Source organism: Bos indicus x Bos taurus, chromosome 28, assembly GCF_003369695.1.
Source record: "Bos indicus x Bos taurus breed Angus x Brahman F1 hybrid chromosome 28, Bos_hybrid_MaternalHap_v2.0, whole genome shotgun sequence".
NCBI classification, from domain to species: domain Eukaryota; kingdom Metazoa; phylum Chordata; class Mammalia; order Artiodactyla; family Bovidae; genus Bos; species Bos indicus x Bos taurus.
This window is the reverse complement of record NC_040103.1, coordinates 45,629,222-45,645,329: the sequence shown is the minus strand read 5'-3', so window position 1 is coordinate 45,645,329 and position 16,108 is coordinate 45,629,222. Positions and strand designations below refer to the sequence as shown.

The following is a 16,108-nucleotide window of genomic DNA, read 5'->3' as shown; positions in this document are numbered from 1 at the left end:
AACTACGAGTCCCAGAAAGCCGCGGGAGGGCCACGCCCACTTCCGGCGCCATTCCCGGGGCTTTGCCAGAAGCTGCGCTGGAGGGTGTGGTGCAGTTCCCTGCGAAGTGTTCTTTGAAATTCGCAACTAGTTCCTTCAGGTTATCCTCATATGTGGTATTTTCTTTATTTCTTTCTTGTATTTATTTTCAGTTCAGTTCAGTTCAGTCTCTCAGTCGTGTTCGACTCTTCGCGAGCCCATGAATCGCAGCACACCAGGCCTCCCTGTCCATCACCAACTCGCAGAGTTTATCCAAACTCATGTCCATCGAGTCAGTGATGCCATCCAGCCGTCTCATCCTCTGTCGTCCCCTTCTCCTCCTGCCCCCAATCCCTCCCAGCATCAGAGTCTTTTCCAATGAGTCAACTTTTCGCATGAGGTGGCCAAAGTACTGGAGTTTCAGCTTTAGCATCATTCCTTCCAAAGAAATCCCAGGGCTGATCTCCTTCAGAATGGACTGGTTGGATCTTGCAGTCCAAGGGACTCTCAAGAGTCTTCTCCAACACCACAGTTCAAAAGCATCAATTCTTCGGTGCTCAGCCTTCTTTACAGTCCAACTCTCACATCCATACATGACCACGGGAAAAACCATAGCCTTGACTAGACGGACCTTTGTTGGCAAAGTAATGTCTCTGCTTTTGAATATGCTGTCTAGGTTGGTCGTAACTTTCCTTCCAAGGAGTAAGAGTCTTTTAATTTCATGGCTGCAGTCACCATCTGCAGTGATTTTGGAGCCCAAAAAAATAAAGTCTGACACTGTTTGCACTGTTTCCCCATCTATTTGCCATGAAGTGATGGGACCGGATGCCATGATCTTCGTTTTCTGACTGTTGAGCTTTAAGCCAACTTTTTCACTTAAGTGCTACTGGGTGAAAAGAACGGAAATATCACCCGCAATTTCTTTCTCTTTAAAAACATTCTGAAATGAGTATCCCCCTTCTCACCTCTGAAGTTCATTCATTTAGCAAACATTTGAGGTCCTGCTATGTTTCAGGAACTGTCCAAGACGCTTACGCAAAAATAATCACCGTGGATGTTAAATTCTAGTGAGGTCTCCCACTAGAGCAGTATAGGATTTTGATAAAAGGTATAGTGTGTTATAAAAGTTTTATGTGTTAACGGAAAAAGCGGAGTTTAGTCGGGGTATTGAAGGTGTTGGGGATGTGTGGATTGAGACATGCCGGAACAAAGACTAAGAAGGGAATCAGTCAGTTGTGTAATACTCAGGGGTTCGAACTCTTTCCTAAATGTACACAGACATGATTGTACAAACAGATACACTTTTTAAACAAAAATGGGGTCATATTGTGTATGGTAGTACTGTGTGTCATTGATTTACATGGAAATCTTGCTTCCTGAGACCCTTTTAGTTGTTAATGCCTTCAAAGAAATGGCACCATAATTCTCCCCAGTGGTGTCTCCATTATTTTCACTCCTCACTGAGTGATACAGGGCCTCTCAGTCTCTCCAGAATACTTTCTCTTCAGTTTTACCCTGGGGTGAAAGAGCTGTTGCCTAGACCTCTCCTCTGTACCTTTCCCCTTCCTGATGTATTAGCTTCCAATTGCTAGTGTAGTAAGTTACCACACATTTAGTGACATACAACAAACACAAGTTTATTCTCTTACAGTTCTGGAGGTCAGATGTCTGAAATGAGTTTCACTGAGCTAAAGTCAAGACCCACGTCAAGACGGAGGATCTGTTTCCTTGCCTCTTTCAGGATTCCTATTCCTTGGCTTGTGGCCTCGTCCTCCGTCTTCAAAGCACATGACTCCAGTCTCTGCTTCTGTCAACACAGTATCTTCGGGGCTGATTCTTCCTGTGTCTCTCTTTTGAGGACTGATATGATTTACATTAGGCCCACCTGGTCAATTCAATATAAACATCTCCACTTGACAACCTTTAATCACATTTGCAAAGTTCCTTTTGCCGTATAAGGTAACAATCACAGTTTCTGGGGATTAGGACATGGAGACACTTTTGGGAGGCCCATGATATGTGGAGAGGCTCCTCTTCAGGGATACTCTCCTACCTTTTGTCTGAGGAACACAAACTATCTCCCCAGGACGCACTGCTTGCTGATTCATTGATTCTATCAGTCTTGCTCTGATGCTCACGCCTTCATGTTCTCATGTCCCTCCTAACCCAGCTTAATCGCCCGTCATTATGATCAGTCTTTTGCCCCATCTTACCTGGTTTTATTCCCCTGATAAAACGTTGAGTCTAGTTGAATCCAGCTCCCTGCCTGCTCCATACTTGTGCCTGTGTAGTAGACGTGGCCTGAGAAAAATGCAAGGCTCTGATGATTGGTCTCACTTTCAGTTCATGAGTGCTAAAGTCAAGTGGGCCCTCAATGCTGTCAAACTATCCTATTACATCTTCTTAGTCCCTCCATCCTCCTCAATGATTATCTCACAGTTTTTCCTCTTTCTTCATACCTCCAACAACTGCTTCTTCCATCTCGCTCACAACTGATGACTTGCTTTCTATGGGAACAGAGAATTTTATACCCTCACACAAGTGCATTTACCCGCATCTCTCCATTGGAGCCTGTATGTCTACTTCCCATTCTGAATGAACAGCCCCCATTTCTGTTTAAGAAAACCCTCTGTTTGTCCCTGAATCTTATCCCTTTTCTTACACATGAAGGCATTCTCCTCTCTCATCTATATTAACAGTTTTCATTCTATAAAAATTTGGGAGGTCTTAATTTGTGGCTTACATCTTATGCATGTTAAGGTCTTGGGATCCAGAGAAGCACTAGTTAGGGAGCACCTGAGGCTTTAGATCTTATCTGGGGAGCCCTTGGGTGACACACAGAAAGAAAGGTGGAGACACGTCCATTTCCTTCTGGGTGACCTACTCTGGGCTTGCAGTCCAGTGTTCATCCTTGCCTATGAGCAGCACTGTAGAATAAGGGTTCTTCCTCACTGTTAAGATGAAGTCACAGAGGATGAGAGAAAGAGAGGCAGTGACTTGCCCAAGATTCTGCTTCTGGCAAATGGCCAAAGCCAGGGACCAAACTCAGCATACTGAGTACTGAACTGGGGTCACTTTCACTATAGCGTGACCGTCACCTCATCTTTTCAGGGTATCGCAATTGGAACAGGTCAGGTGAGAGATGAAGAAAGGAGTTTAGGACCCCGTGGGCCCTGCCTCCAGTCCAACCTGCTGGGGGATTACTCCAGCACAGAAAAGCACCAGACGAAGGTGGGCGGTGGCAGATGCAAGTCTGCCATGCTGGACTGCCTGGAAAGCTGGAGAAACCACAATTGGAGCTGGAAAGGGGAGTCCAGGTTTCCTATGTAGATATGAGCCCTGTCCCCAGCAGGCTGGCGCCTGACTGGAGCAAGGGCACACAGAGCTCCCTCTTCCAGATCTTTGTAAGCTCAAAAAGTGTCTCCAGCTCTAGTGCCCAAACTGTTGTCAGGATGTTCTCAAGAGCCATGGAAATGGGGAGGGTGATAAGGAGGGTCTCATCCAGTCATCTTCAGTTTTCAGATTGAAAACTGAGGCCCAAAGAAAAGAGACTTGTTCAAGGGCACCCAGGCAAGCAGCAGGGCAGCAGGAGAGAAGTTAATCTTGCCCAGTAATAAAGGGCTCTCGGTGCTGCCCTGTGAGGAGTCCAGGGAAGATGGCCTCAGGGCTGCCGAAGCCCCTTGTTATAGTGTACATGCTGCTACAAGCAGCTCAGCGTCATTGCTGCACTTACTCATCCAGACACGCTCAGTGAGTGTATTCAGTGTATCCAGTCACGTGAAAGGCTGCCTCTCTACAGTGCTTGCCCCACCAGCGATGGGAATGCAGCGAGTTTCAGTGGTTTTCAGCATTATGAATCCTCTCTCCTCCCCGTCAGCCTCTTCTCCCTGACTGGGCTCTTCATTTCTCACCTTTATTCATACTCCACCTGTCCACTTTTTGAAAGATGCCGGGCACAGCCAACTAAGTCCACTAATAAGTAGGTAACAACTTAAAGGGTGTCCCCCTCAATCCAAGGTTAAATGTATCATAGGGTATCCCAAAATATCTAGAAATCTTAAAACCAAAAAACTGTGGCTTTTTAGATATTGCATTAGGATAAGAGAGATGTTTTTTAGAAAAGATCTATATGGAATGAATAGGGTTGGGTTGCCAGATTTAGCAAATAAAAATATATCATGCCTAGGTAAATTTGAATTTCAGATAAACAATGAGCAATTTTTAGGAAAATATGTGTCCCCTGCAATGTTTTTTCTGAAATTCAAATGTTACTGGATGTCCTGTATTTCATCTGACAACTCTAGAGGAGCGGTATGCTTCCCAGAACTCCTGGAAAGACTAAGTAGGTAATTGACCTCCTGTAAGCCAACCCAACGGAGAAGGCAATGGCACCCCACTTCAGTACTCTTGCCTGGAAAATACCAGGCAGAGGAGCCTGGTAGGCTGCAGTCCATGGGGTGGCGAAGAGTCGGACATGACTGAGCGACTTCACTTTCACTTTTCACTTTCATGCATTGGAGAAGGAAATGGCAACCCACTTCAGTATTCTTGCCTGGAGAATCCCAGGGACGGGGAAACCTGGTGGGCTGCCGTCTATGGGGTCGCACAGAGTCGGACATGACTGAAGCAACTTAGCAGCAGCAGCAGCAGCAAGCCAACCCAAAAGATGTGCTAAGCCCTGCCTTCACCTCAGTCACATACTACAGAGAAAGAGGATCTGAGGCTAGCTGCCCAAAGCCCCTCAACAGGAGGAGACCTAACCAGCCTCTTCTGGCTCACCCTGTCCTCTGTCCTCTCTTCATATTTAGTGAAAATTCACACTTTCATTTCAGGAGCCAACCCAGAGCAGCTAAAGGGAGGGGGTGTGGATGAGACAGTCTGGGTTCAAATACAGGTTCTGCCAAGAGAAAACTGCACCATCATGAACAAGTTTATCAGTCACTAAGCCCTGATTTCTTTCTCTTTAAAATGAGGCTCACAATACTCGCCTTTTTGGCTGTGGTGAGGACTGCATAAAATAACGTGTAAGGTACTTATCGACATGCATGCTCAGTCACTTCAGTTATGTCCAACTCTTTGCAACTCCGTGGACTGTAACCCAGTGGACTCCTCTGTCCCTGGGGATTCTCCAGGCAAGAATACTGGAGTGGATTGTCACGCCCTTCTCCAGGGGAAATTCCCAACCCAGGATTGAACCTATGTCTTTTATGTCTCCTACATTGGCCGCGGGTTCTTTACCGTTAGCACCACCTGGGAATCCCGCTTATCAGCGACCTTGACAGGAAAAGTTAGCTGTGCTGTTCTCATTATTGGCCTCCAGGTGGCAGCAGTCACTAGGGACATGCCTTTGGATGTTTGGCTCACAATTCAGGCCTTGCTTGTCATGTGAAAATACGTAGTGGAGAGAAGCGTTAAACGTAATGAATGTGTGAAAGCTTTCAGGGATAACTGAGCTGCCTTGGAACATCAGAGAATACATACTGGTGAGAAACCATATCCATGTAATGAATATGGAAAATCCTTTAGGAAAATTCCAAGACTTATTAATCATCAAAAAATGCAAACAGGAGAGACAGTGTCACTGTAATAGATGTGGAAAATCTTTGAGGTACAGTTTATCCTTTGCTTTATCCTTTATCAGAAAACTCATAGTGGGGATAAATCCTATCAATATAATGATCATGGGAAAGCCTTTATGAGGAGCTCAGCCCTTATCGAACATAGGAGAATTCATACTGAAGAAAAACCCTATCACTGTAAGAAATATAAGAAATCCTTCAGGCCTTGTTGAATATCTGAAAATCCATCCTGGAGAAAAACCTTATGAATGTAATGAATGTGGGAAGGCTTTCCCTCAGAATTCAGGCCTTAAATGATATAAGGAAATTCATAATAAAATTCAGAATTTGAGCTATCAAATGTAGTTTGGTAAATCATGCAGAGAGAGTTTCTTTCTTTTTGACCATAAAAGAGACTTTCAATAAATTCCATACTTAACAAATATATTCTGTGACCCTCTGTCCTGGGAAACGTCTCACTAGTGACGCTATTCATCGTACTGTATACCACTATCTGGTTTATACCAGTGAAATATTTGAAGAGCCTAAATGTCTGTATGGAAACATTTAGTACAGAATGCTATGTAGCACGAAGAAGGCAATGGCACCCCACTCCAGTACTCTTGCCTGGAAAATCCCATGGATGGAGGAGTCTGGTAGGCTGCAGTCCATTGGGTTGCCAAGAGACAGTCACGACTGAGTGACGTCACTTTCACTTTTCACTGTCACGCATTGGAGAAGGAAACGGCAACCCACTCCAGTGTTCTTGCCTGGAGAATCCCAGGGACGGGGGAGCCTGGTGGGCTGCTGTCTATGGGGTCACACAGAGTCGGACGCGACTGAAGCGACTTAGCAGCAGCAGCAGCCATGTAGCAAGTGAAAGGAATGAGGCAGAGCTCTATTTACAGTCATAGAACTATCTACATGATACCTTGTTAAGTTAAAAAAGCAAGTTGCAAAGAATTAATATTGTATAAAAATGGCCATACTACCCAAAGTAGTCTACAGATTTAATGCAATCTCTACCAAATTACCCATGACATTTTTCATAGAATTAGAACAAGTAATCCTAAAATTTACATACAACCACCACAGACTCAGAATTGTGAAAGCAATCTTGAGGAAAAAGAACAAAGTTGGAGGCATAACCCTCCCAGACTTCATACAGTGCTACAAAGCTACAGTAATCAGAACAGAACGGTGTTGGCACAAAAGCAGACAGGGATCAGTGGGACAGACGAGCGAGCCTGGAAATAAACCAACACAGCCATTGTCAATTACCCTTTAACAAAGGGAAGAAGGACGCACAGTGGAGAGAAGACCGCGTCCTTGGCAGCGGTGTTGAGCAGGCAGCACAGTCGCATGCGAATCACTGAGGTTAGAACACTCCCTCATACTGTACACAGCAATACACTCAAATGGCCTAGAGACTTCGATGTAAGACATAACATCTTAAAAATCCCAGAAGAGAACATAGGCAAAACATTCTCTGATACAAATCATAATAATATTTTCTTAGGTCAGTCTCCCAAGGAAAAAGAAATAAAAGGAAAAACAAGCAAATGGGATCTAATAAAACTTTGCACAGTATAGGAAACTAAACAAAAGGAAAAAAACAACCTATGGACTGGGAGAAAATATCCGCAAACGATATGACCAACAGGGGCTTAATTTCCAAATATATGAACAGTTCATACAGCTCAATGAAAAGTAAAAGCCCAATCAAGAAAATGGGCAGGAAACCTAAATAGATACTTCTCCAGAGAAGACATCGAGATGGCCAACAGGCACGAAAAGATGCTGAGCATTGGCATTTATTGGAGAAGTGCCAATCAAAAGCACTGTCTATGCGTATACACACGGTGAGTGGATCAAAAACGCTGTCTATGCGTATACACACGGTGAGTGGATCAAAAGCAGTGTCTATGCGTATACACACGGTGAGTGGATCAAAAGCGCTGTCTGTGCGTATACACACGGTGAGTGGATCAAAAGCGCTGTCTGTGCGTATACACACGGTGAGTGGATCAAAAGCGCTGTCTGTGCGTATACACACGGTGAGTGGATCAAAAGCGCTGTCTGTGCGTATACACACGGTGAGTGGATCAAAAGCGCTGTCTGTGCGTATACACACGGTGAGTGGATCAAAAGCGCTGTCTGTGCGTATACACACGGTGAGTGGATCAAAAGCGCTGTCTGTGCGTATACACACGGTGAGTGGATCAAAAGCGCTGTCTATGCGTATACACACGGTGAGTGGATCAAAAGCACTGTCTATGCGTATACACACGGTGAGTGGATCGCTTTTGTTGTACAAAGCAGGAAATCCCTAGCAGGAAACCGCAAGCCACTTTTGACACAGTTGGTCACAGCATCTCCATACACTGTAGGATTTATTTTTGCATTTCAGTTTCATTTTTACCATTCTTGAAATAATAAAGCATAAGATGCTGAAAAATATTGCTTTTTTTCTTCTGTCTTCAATATTAAAATGGCTACACAAAAATTCCCTGATGTTGACAAGTTTTTAAAAAATGCATACTGATACGACAGCTATCACAATACAGTCTAATAAGATTGCTTTGAATGAAGTTACAGACAACTAAAGCACTACTAGATCCATCTTATGGGAAAAACCAAACAAACTTTTTGGCCAACTCAAAACTTCTTTATTTTGTAACTTGGATTGCATCTGTGTTAGCTGATCTAAACCTTACCTCCTGTTTTGTCAAAGGGAATGTTTAGTTTTAAACCTTAAGCTTTCCTGTGAACCATAAAACATAGTTTCCTGTTTTTATTTAATCAGTATTAAGTTGCTCCCCAGATTTTTCATTTTTTCAAAATAGTTTATCCTTAAGAAATATCTTAATATTGCTGTATAGCAAATAACCTGAAAATGTAGTGGTGTAAAACATAAGCTTTACTTTTTTGCGTGATTTTGTGTGTTTGGAAGTTGGCAAGAAAGTTCTAACTAGCGGGTTTCTCGTCTAGTTTTCATGAGATGTCATCTGGGGCTTTAGTCCCTCTGTAGAGTCTCCCGGGCAGGCATCTACTATGGCTCGCCCACATGGCTGAGAGTTGATGCTGACTGTTGGGAAGTAAGGTGAACCTGTCCACTGGAGCACTTACATACTGTTTGTCCAGCACAGTGGCCTTGAGATAGTCGGGAGTGTTTTATTTAGCACTTGGTTGTCTCCAGAGTAGGTGTCCTGAGAATCATGCAGACCTTTTCAGACTTTTAAAGGGCTTTTTAGACCTGTTCTGGGAAGTCATGAGCATCACTTCTACCATGTTTCATTGTTTGAAGCTGCCACAGGCCTACCTGGATTTAAGGGGAGATGATATGGACATGAGATGGGTATCAAAGAACTTCTGGGCAGTGTTTTAAAATTACTTCATTGTTAAACTTTACATACTTTATCTATAAAGTGTACTTTACATATCTACACGCATGCATAGGTTCTAAGTGTTCAGTTCAGTTTTGACAGCTGTATAGACCCATGCATCTATCACCTGAAGGATAGAATATTTTTTCTTTGTGAGCTTGCCTTGTGCTTCTTTCAAGTAAGTCCCTCCCTCATGTTCATAGAGGCAACCACTGTTTGATGTGTTTTAACACAGATTAGTTTTTTTTCTATTCTGTGAAATCATATAAATGGAATTATGTATTTTTGTGTGTATGTTTGGGTTCTTTCACTCAACACAAATTTTTGAGATTTTTTTCTATGTTATTGCATTTATCAGTTTGAAAATTGCTGAGTGGTATTTTATTATATGACTGTACCATAGTTTATTACCTTGCCTGTTATTGGACCTTTGGGCTGTTTTCAGTTATAAATAAATAAGGATGATATGAACATTTTTATATGCATCTTCAAATATTATCAGGGTACTTTAGGAGCAATATTGTATTACTGTTGAAACCCAAGGGGTGTCCCTGGTGATTCAATGGTAAAGAATCTGCCTGCCAGTGCAGGAGATGTGTGTTTGACCCCTGGATCAGGAACATCCCCTAGAGAAGGAAATGGCAATGGTATTCTTGCTTGGGAAATTCCATGGACAGGGGAGCCTGGTGGGCTGCAGTCCTTAGGGTCGCAAAAGAGCTGGACATGACTGAGTGACTAAACAATTCAAACCCATAGTATTTCTATGTTCAAAGACCTTTTGATAAAATTTACCTATTTTCTGCCAAGTTTCTTGGGATTAAGGAGCCTCCAGCCTATTAGGATCTACTAGAGGAAACCTATAGTTTATAGGATAAAGAAAGAATGATAATCTTATTAAGAAAACCATTCTATTTACATCATTCATAATTTTAATTACATAAAAGCTCACAATGAAAATTTAGAGATAGCTAAAGTTAAAAAATAAAAACGGAAATTCTCCCTTAAAAGTAACTTGTCTTCTCTAATATTCCTCAAATCTCATCTACTAGAGGTTAAAAAAAGTTAACAGATTATCCTTCCAAATTTTCCTCCATTGTGTCCATGCGTGTGTGCAGGTAGAGGACTGTGTTGTTGGAGGACTGGATCTTCATCACTGACTACTAATCAGCTCAGTAACCAGGACACTTACGCCCTTACTGGGCTTCCCAGGTGGCCTAGTTGGAAAGGACCTGCCTGCCAGAGCGGGAGATGCAAGAGTCATAGGTTTGATCCCTGGGTTGGGAAGATCCCCTGGAGGAGGAAATGGCAACCCGCTCCAGGATTCTTGCTTGGAAAATTCCAAGGACAGAGGAGCCTGGCAGGCTACAGTCCCAGGGGTCGCAGACTCGGACACAACCGAGCGACTAAGTGCACACACATGGCCTTACTGGGTGATTCTGAGATACTGCTACTGCTGCCAAAGGGGGTGAAGTCATCGTATCTCTTCCCAACCTTTAGATACTTTTCTGCTCTTTGGCTATAGGCAAGGAATCTCTATCCTAGTTAGGAGTGGAAGACTGAAGTGATCCACAGTGCAGACTTAGAAAGGATCCTGTTTTGTAAGGAAAGTTTAGAGCCTCTGCTATGAACATGGGTGATTTGTTAGAATATGCTCTGGAGGCTATCATCCAGATAATACAGTGTTCAATATGAGGAATTATTAAATTTGCCTCATAAATTCTGCCCACTGATCTTGGTAAAACAAAATTAATTTGAATATGTAGAGAAGAAAAGAATCTTGGGATTGGTAATGGGCTGGATTTTTTGAATAGGCCAGTGGTGTCAAGTGCAAATATAAAACCTGTATCTGCTACATAAATCTCCAATTGTGTACTAAATTAATGCAGGTACCTTAGGAAATCAAGTCAAAATAAATGGACAGAAGTTATGAACCATACGTGATAATGATAATAAACAAGACATTTATTTTTCATACTCATTTGGGGGGAAAAAAGAAAACTCAGTTTGCTCTACCCAGTGATGGTCTTTCTGAAGGAGTCTCCATTCATTCCATAAAATTGGATAGGCTGTTTAATCTCAGATGATTTTATGCTGTTAATTCATAAAGAGAACTTCCTCTGAAGAGAGTGGTTACAGGGTGAGCCTTTGTGAGCAGCTTCGCTGGTGCACAGCCAGACTCCCTCTCTGAGTGAAGCTTTTCCCACACTGGCCACACAGATAGGGTGTCTCTCCTGTGTGGATTTTGCCATGCAGAACACAATTCCCCCTGGTGTGGAAACTCTTCCTGCATTGTGCACAGGCATAGGGTTTCAGGCCTGTGTGGACTCTGATATGAACAATTAAACTTCCTTTCTGACTGAAGGCTTTTCCACACTGATCACATCTATAGGGCTTCTCACCACTATGAACTCTTCTGTGAACAGCAAGGTTACTTTGATTCCTGAAGCTTCTCTGACAAATAGCACACTCATAGGGTTTCTGTCCCGTGTGGAGTCTTTCATGAACGGCCAGACTACCTCGTTGACTAAAGCTTTTCCCACACTCCTTGCACTGATAGGGCTTCTCTCCTGTGTGTATTCGCTGATGTGTAACAAGATTGCCTTTGGCCCTAAAGCTTTTTCCACAATGGGTACACTCAAATGGCTTCTGACCGGTGTGGATTCTCTCATGTAATGTTAGACTACCCTTCTGCCTGAAGGACTTTCCACATTCCTGGCACTCATAGGCCCTCTGTCTCACTCCAGGTGAATCTTCCTGTAGTGTCTTAGAATCTGGGGATTTTTGTTCCAGCTTCTCTCTTCTGAAAGAACTCTGGAAATCCCAGCTTGAGGATCCTGTGGCCTCAGACTGATCATATTTGTGGTGGGCTTCTGTCATCACATCTGGTAAAATGAGAGGGAAGTCATGTAAGAAGCACCAATATGCTGAGTGAGAAGAACAGGGAAAAAAGAAACAGTGCTTTGAGTGCTCATTATGTGCCAAATATTATACTATAAACTTTGCATAGATAACTTAATCCCGAAAACAATTTTTTGTTACAGTTAAGGAAATGAACGTATAGGGAGGTTGTCAAAGATCACTTGGCTAGGTAAGCACAGAATTAGGATTCAGACACAGGCATGCTCTGTAGCAGTGTACTGCCTCTAAATTTAGTTTAATTTAGCTTCCCAAATAGTCTTGTGTATAGACATGATTATCTCCATTTTACAGATAAGAAAACAAGCCAGAAAAATCAAACTATATAAGATCACATTTAGTCCCATACCGAAGTTTTATCTGACACCAAGACAGGTGTGGATCCAGGTTGTATGGGGCCTAAAGTTTTAAATTTTGGAGAGATTCCCATTAAAAAGCAGTATAAAAGTAGGGATAGGACCTTGAAGAGACCGGTGTAAGGGAAAGCTCCTGAAGCTTAAGTTTTGTAGGCTTCATGAGAAATCTACCTCTGCTCTAGTCTGCTCTCCCTAACAGTGGAGTAGAGTAAGCCTACGCTGTCAGGATATATGCAGCAAAATCCTAGGTACTTTACATCTATTCATTTTAGTCACTGCAGACCTGCAGGATAGAGCTTACTGTCCCATTTTGCAGATGAAGAGCCTGGTGCTCAAGAAGGTTAAATAACTTGTCTGATACCACAGATCCAGTCATGGCAATCATAGAATTTGATCCAGGGAATTTTCCCCTTTAAAATCCATGCTGTTTCAATTTGCTAAGCTATGGTGAAAGTGAAGTCAGTTTTGGTTTGGAAGTTTTTCTCAACCCTTCCTATGCAGATATTGACAGTACTTCCCAACACTGCCCTGTATATGAGCCTCCTACTGCACTTTAAATATGAGTCCATTCATCACTAATAATAGTTTTCTTGGAGTCATCCTAGGTAGATTTCAACTTGTTCCTCTGTCTTACCATTTCTCATTCAGTCACTGTGCTGAGATTTAAAACTGCTCATTCATTTTCTCAGATACCACCTCCATATCAAGACTGTTCCCTTGCTGTTTCTAACTCAAGCTTATAGGCTTTCCCTGTAACCCCTAAAAATAGTGAGCTTCACCAAAGGAACATCTTCTCTGCATCCCCAGCCTGTTGTCCAGTGCTGAGAACAGGGACACTGATTATTGTGACTTGGCATCCCAGCAATCAACAGACTCACTGAAAAAGGCTACATTCTGGGCATATCTTCCATGACAGTCCAGCAGGGTAGCTGTTGGAAATCCAAACATGTCCACTCCTGCTGTATGAGCTTAATCACCACCTCTTCATATGATTCTTCCATGGGCTGTACTTGAGTACCTAGGGAGGGAAAAACAAAAACAGGAATGGATAAGAGAACCGATAAGTGAGAACAGTCAAGAGGAGCTCTGGTTTGGGATACGAGTGAATGGAGGGAATCCTGCTTGCCTGATATAATACCAGTCATCTACAACATGACTGCAAAATGGACCAAGAGGCACCATAGCTACTCATAAATGAGTCCAGGAGGAAGCAAGAGGTGCAAAAGCAGAGAAGACAAAAAGCAAACATGTTTCTCTTCCTGCCAATGCCAAGAAAATGGTCCTTACTATTTGTACCTTAGCTTTCACATGGGATCTTCCACTTCCTTCCCCCACCTAACTGCCTGCTATTTTATCCTCCAAGTTCCAGAGGAATTCAGAATATAAAAAACAACATTTCAGCCTTAATAATTGGTTCTGTGATTGAAATGTCTGACTCTCCTCTCCAGTCCCCTCTAAATTATTAGGACAGAACAAGAGCTTTCATATTTCCTTTTAGCAGTTCTTTGGAGGCTCTGCAAGATATGAGAATACCGGTTCTGAGGAGGCATACTACTTGTCAATTCTTGGAAAAAGAAGAACTACTCCAGATTCCAAACCCAAGTAACTTGCCCCAAGTCCCAGAGCCAGTATGGAGTCAAGGTGGAGCAAAGGTTCAAATCCAAGACTTCTTGGATCCAAAGCCTATGTCTAGACAATTCTTTACTTTCTCATCACTAAAAAGTGAACGGAACAGAGCTTGACCAGACTTTACTATTCTTCCAGATCCTAGGAACCCTCCTGCTCCACATTATCATTTCCTATTTTGGGGGGGATATTCTTATTTCTGGACCCTAATTACTGAATTCTTGTATTAATGCAGTGGTTCAGTGTGTATAATCTTTGTTTCCCTCTAACATATCCCACGAACACGCTGGCCTCCTGATTTAATGAATGGCAGTGTGATGCTACAGTTCTTTGTTAACCCAAGGGTCTGGTCTTCTTGACAGCCGCACTTTCTGTTACACCTTGTGATGACTGTAGAGACATTAAAAACTCTTATTTGAAAGACTCAGCTCCAGTTTGCATCGCAAGCCACAAAGCAATGCCCTATTGGTGTCAGGACATCATAGCACCATTCACTTGGAAGTCCTAGGTGTTACTGATGAACCACACATCCACCGAGCGTCACTGAAAAGTACATAGGTACCTGCTGCCCGAGGCTGGACCCTGTCCTTGGTGAGTCAGCAAAGAGTTTGCTCAGAACACCTTGGATAGAATTTTCAGCTGTGCCTCTCTACATGCTGTGAGATATTCAAGTAACAGCTCAGCTGTTTCAAGAACCTCCTGATTAATGAAGGGAAATTTCCATATTTTTCTCCATAGATTCCACAGGTGTGCGGAATCAAATTCTTGAAGATTCTGTAGAAAGACACTTTATAATAGAAAATAGTGTTTTTTCCTATCAAGAAAGCCCTTATATCCTGCTCACAATGAGGCCATGAGAGACGAATCCTACCCTCTGTCTCCCCTTAACCGACACTGGGGAAGTAACCAAACAGCCCAGACCTATTCACTTACTTAATAAATGCTGTGATATCAAGTAGCTTCTGGGAGACTCACAAACGTGAAGGGCCTCTGACATGACCTAACAGACTTGAGGCCTAAAGTTGCGAGTCTTCAGTGAAGGACCAGGACAGGGGGAACTCTGCTGTATCCGGGGCATAGTTTCAGGACTGGGAGATTCTGGGGAGGGGTGATTATTTTCCCCGCACACCGGAATTCACTTTGTCCTTTCCCATTTCCCCACTCAGAGGAATTTGTCCTTTCTTTCACCCAGCCTAGAGACTGCACTTCCCGTCTCCATCTTCTGAAGCCCTCCCCGCGGGCCCAGAGGCACACCTGCCCGTGGTCCCTCCCGCGTCTCCAGGTGCGGGGCCTTCCCGCACTCCCCGGCCCGCCTTGCGGAAGAGGGGCCCCTGCTCCTCCCGACAGACTCTCTGCCATTCCCGCCTCAGCGATTTCCCCACCCGGACCCGCGCCGGACCTCAGCACCCCGCTCTCCGGTCCAGCTAGACCTTTTCTTGCGGGCCGCAGACCTCTCGCCTCGCAGCTGGCCTCTCTTGGGAGGCTGCAGGCTGCTCAGGCCTGCTCAGGGACGCGAGGGGGTGGGGGTCGGAGGCGGCGGCCTGAAGGCGGGGCCCTGCCTCGTCTGGGTGTACTGACCCAGCCAGCGGCCTCACTCACCACAGCCGCGCGCGCCCGCAGACAGACAAAGGCCGGCACCGAGCCCTTAGGAACGCCGGCGCGAGCGGACCGGACTACAACTCCCAGGAGGCTCCGCGCGAGCCCTAGCCCCGTGCCTTGGCGGCCCCGGCTTCCCCGAGCACTGTGGGAAACGTAGTTCGGCGATGCGACCCGCCGCTCGGGCTCGGCGGGTCTAGGCGAGCGCTGGGCGCTCAGGTCACTCCTGTTTGGACCGAGTAAGAGGCGCCGACTTGTTCGCGGTCGTAGAACGACGACCAAGAGCGCCAAATGGCCGCTCAGATTAGCCAGGCATGGGATGGCAGCTTGGTGAAGCCATCCTCCGAGCCAGGGTTCTTGCATGGCATTGTGGAAGGGAAGCGTTGGGAAGAAATGAGTTGATCAAGCCCAGGGTGCTTAGGGTTTTGTGTCGAGCAGTTTCCTGAGCCAAGACTAAGTGTTCTGAAATTAGAGTTCTGAAGCAAGGAGCAAATATTTCAAATGAAGTCTGTGGGAGAAGAGAATTTGAAACACCACTGGAGAATTCCAAGACGTAGTGTCGGAGAAGGCAATGGCACCCTACTCCAATACTCTTGCCTGGAAAGGCCCATGGACGGAGGAGCCTGGTAGGCTGCAGTCCATGGGGTTGCTA

The 16,108-nt window shown here is 44.4% G+C and overlaps 1 protein-coding gene across 10 annotated transcripts; it reads right to left on the bottom strand.

The window, feature by feature from the left end:
* Window positions 1-10,900: 10,900 nt before the first annotated feature.
* On the bottom strand, window positions 10,901-15,550 carry ZNF32 (zinc finger protein 32). 10 transcript variants are annotated; one of them, XM_027530285.1, is made up of 3 exons: window positions 15,460-15,550; window positions 13,113-13,252; window positions 10,901-11,886 (listed from the first exon to the last, which is right to left on the bottom strand). In XM_027530285.1, exons 2-3 carry the CDS (start codon window positions 13,180-13,182, stop codon window positions 11,093-11,095), a joined length of 864 nt encoding a protein of 287 aa, XP_027386086.1. In that variant the 5' UTR covers window positions 13,183-13,252; window positions 15,460-15,550; the 3' UTR covers window positions 10,901-11,092. The 10 variants fall into 10 exon arrangements, with proteins under 10 accessions (XP_027386086.1, XP_027386090.1, XP_027386087.1 ...); XM_027530289.1 differs by having other exon boundaries at window positions 10,901-11,844; XM_027530286.1 differs by having other exon boundaries at window positions 15,260-15,521.
* Between the last annotated feature and the right edge of the window lie 558 nt (window positions 15,551-16,108).

Bases quoted from the DNA above. Each gene is read 5' to 3' on its own strand.
- ZNF32 (XM_027530285.1), bottom strand. From the start codon at position 13,182: ATGTTTGGATTTCCAACAGCTACCCTGCTGGACTGTCATGGAAGATAT. The intron at 11,887-13,112 runs GTGAGTCTGTTG...CTTCTCACTCAG, and splicing joins CCAGAATGTAGCCTTTTTCA to CATATTGGTGCTTCTTACAT.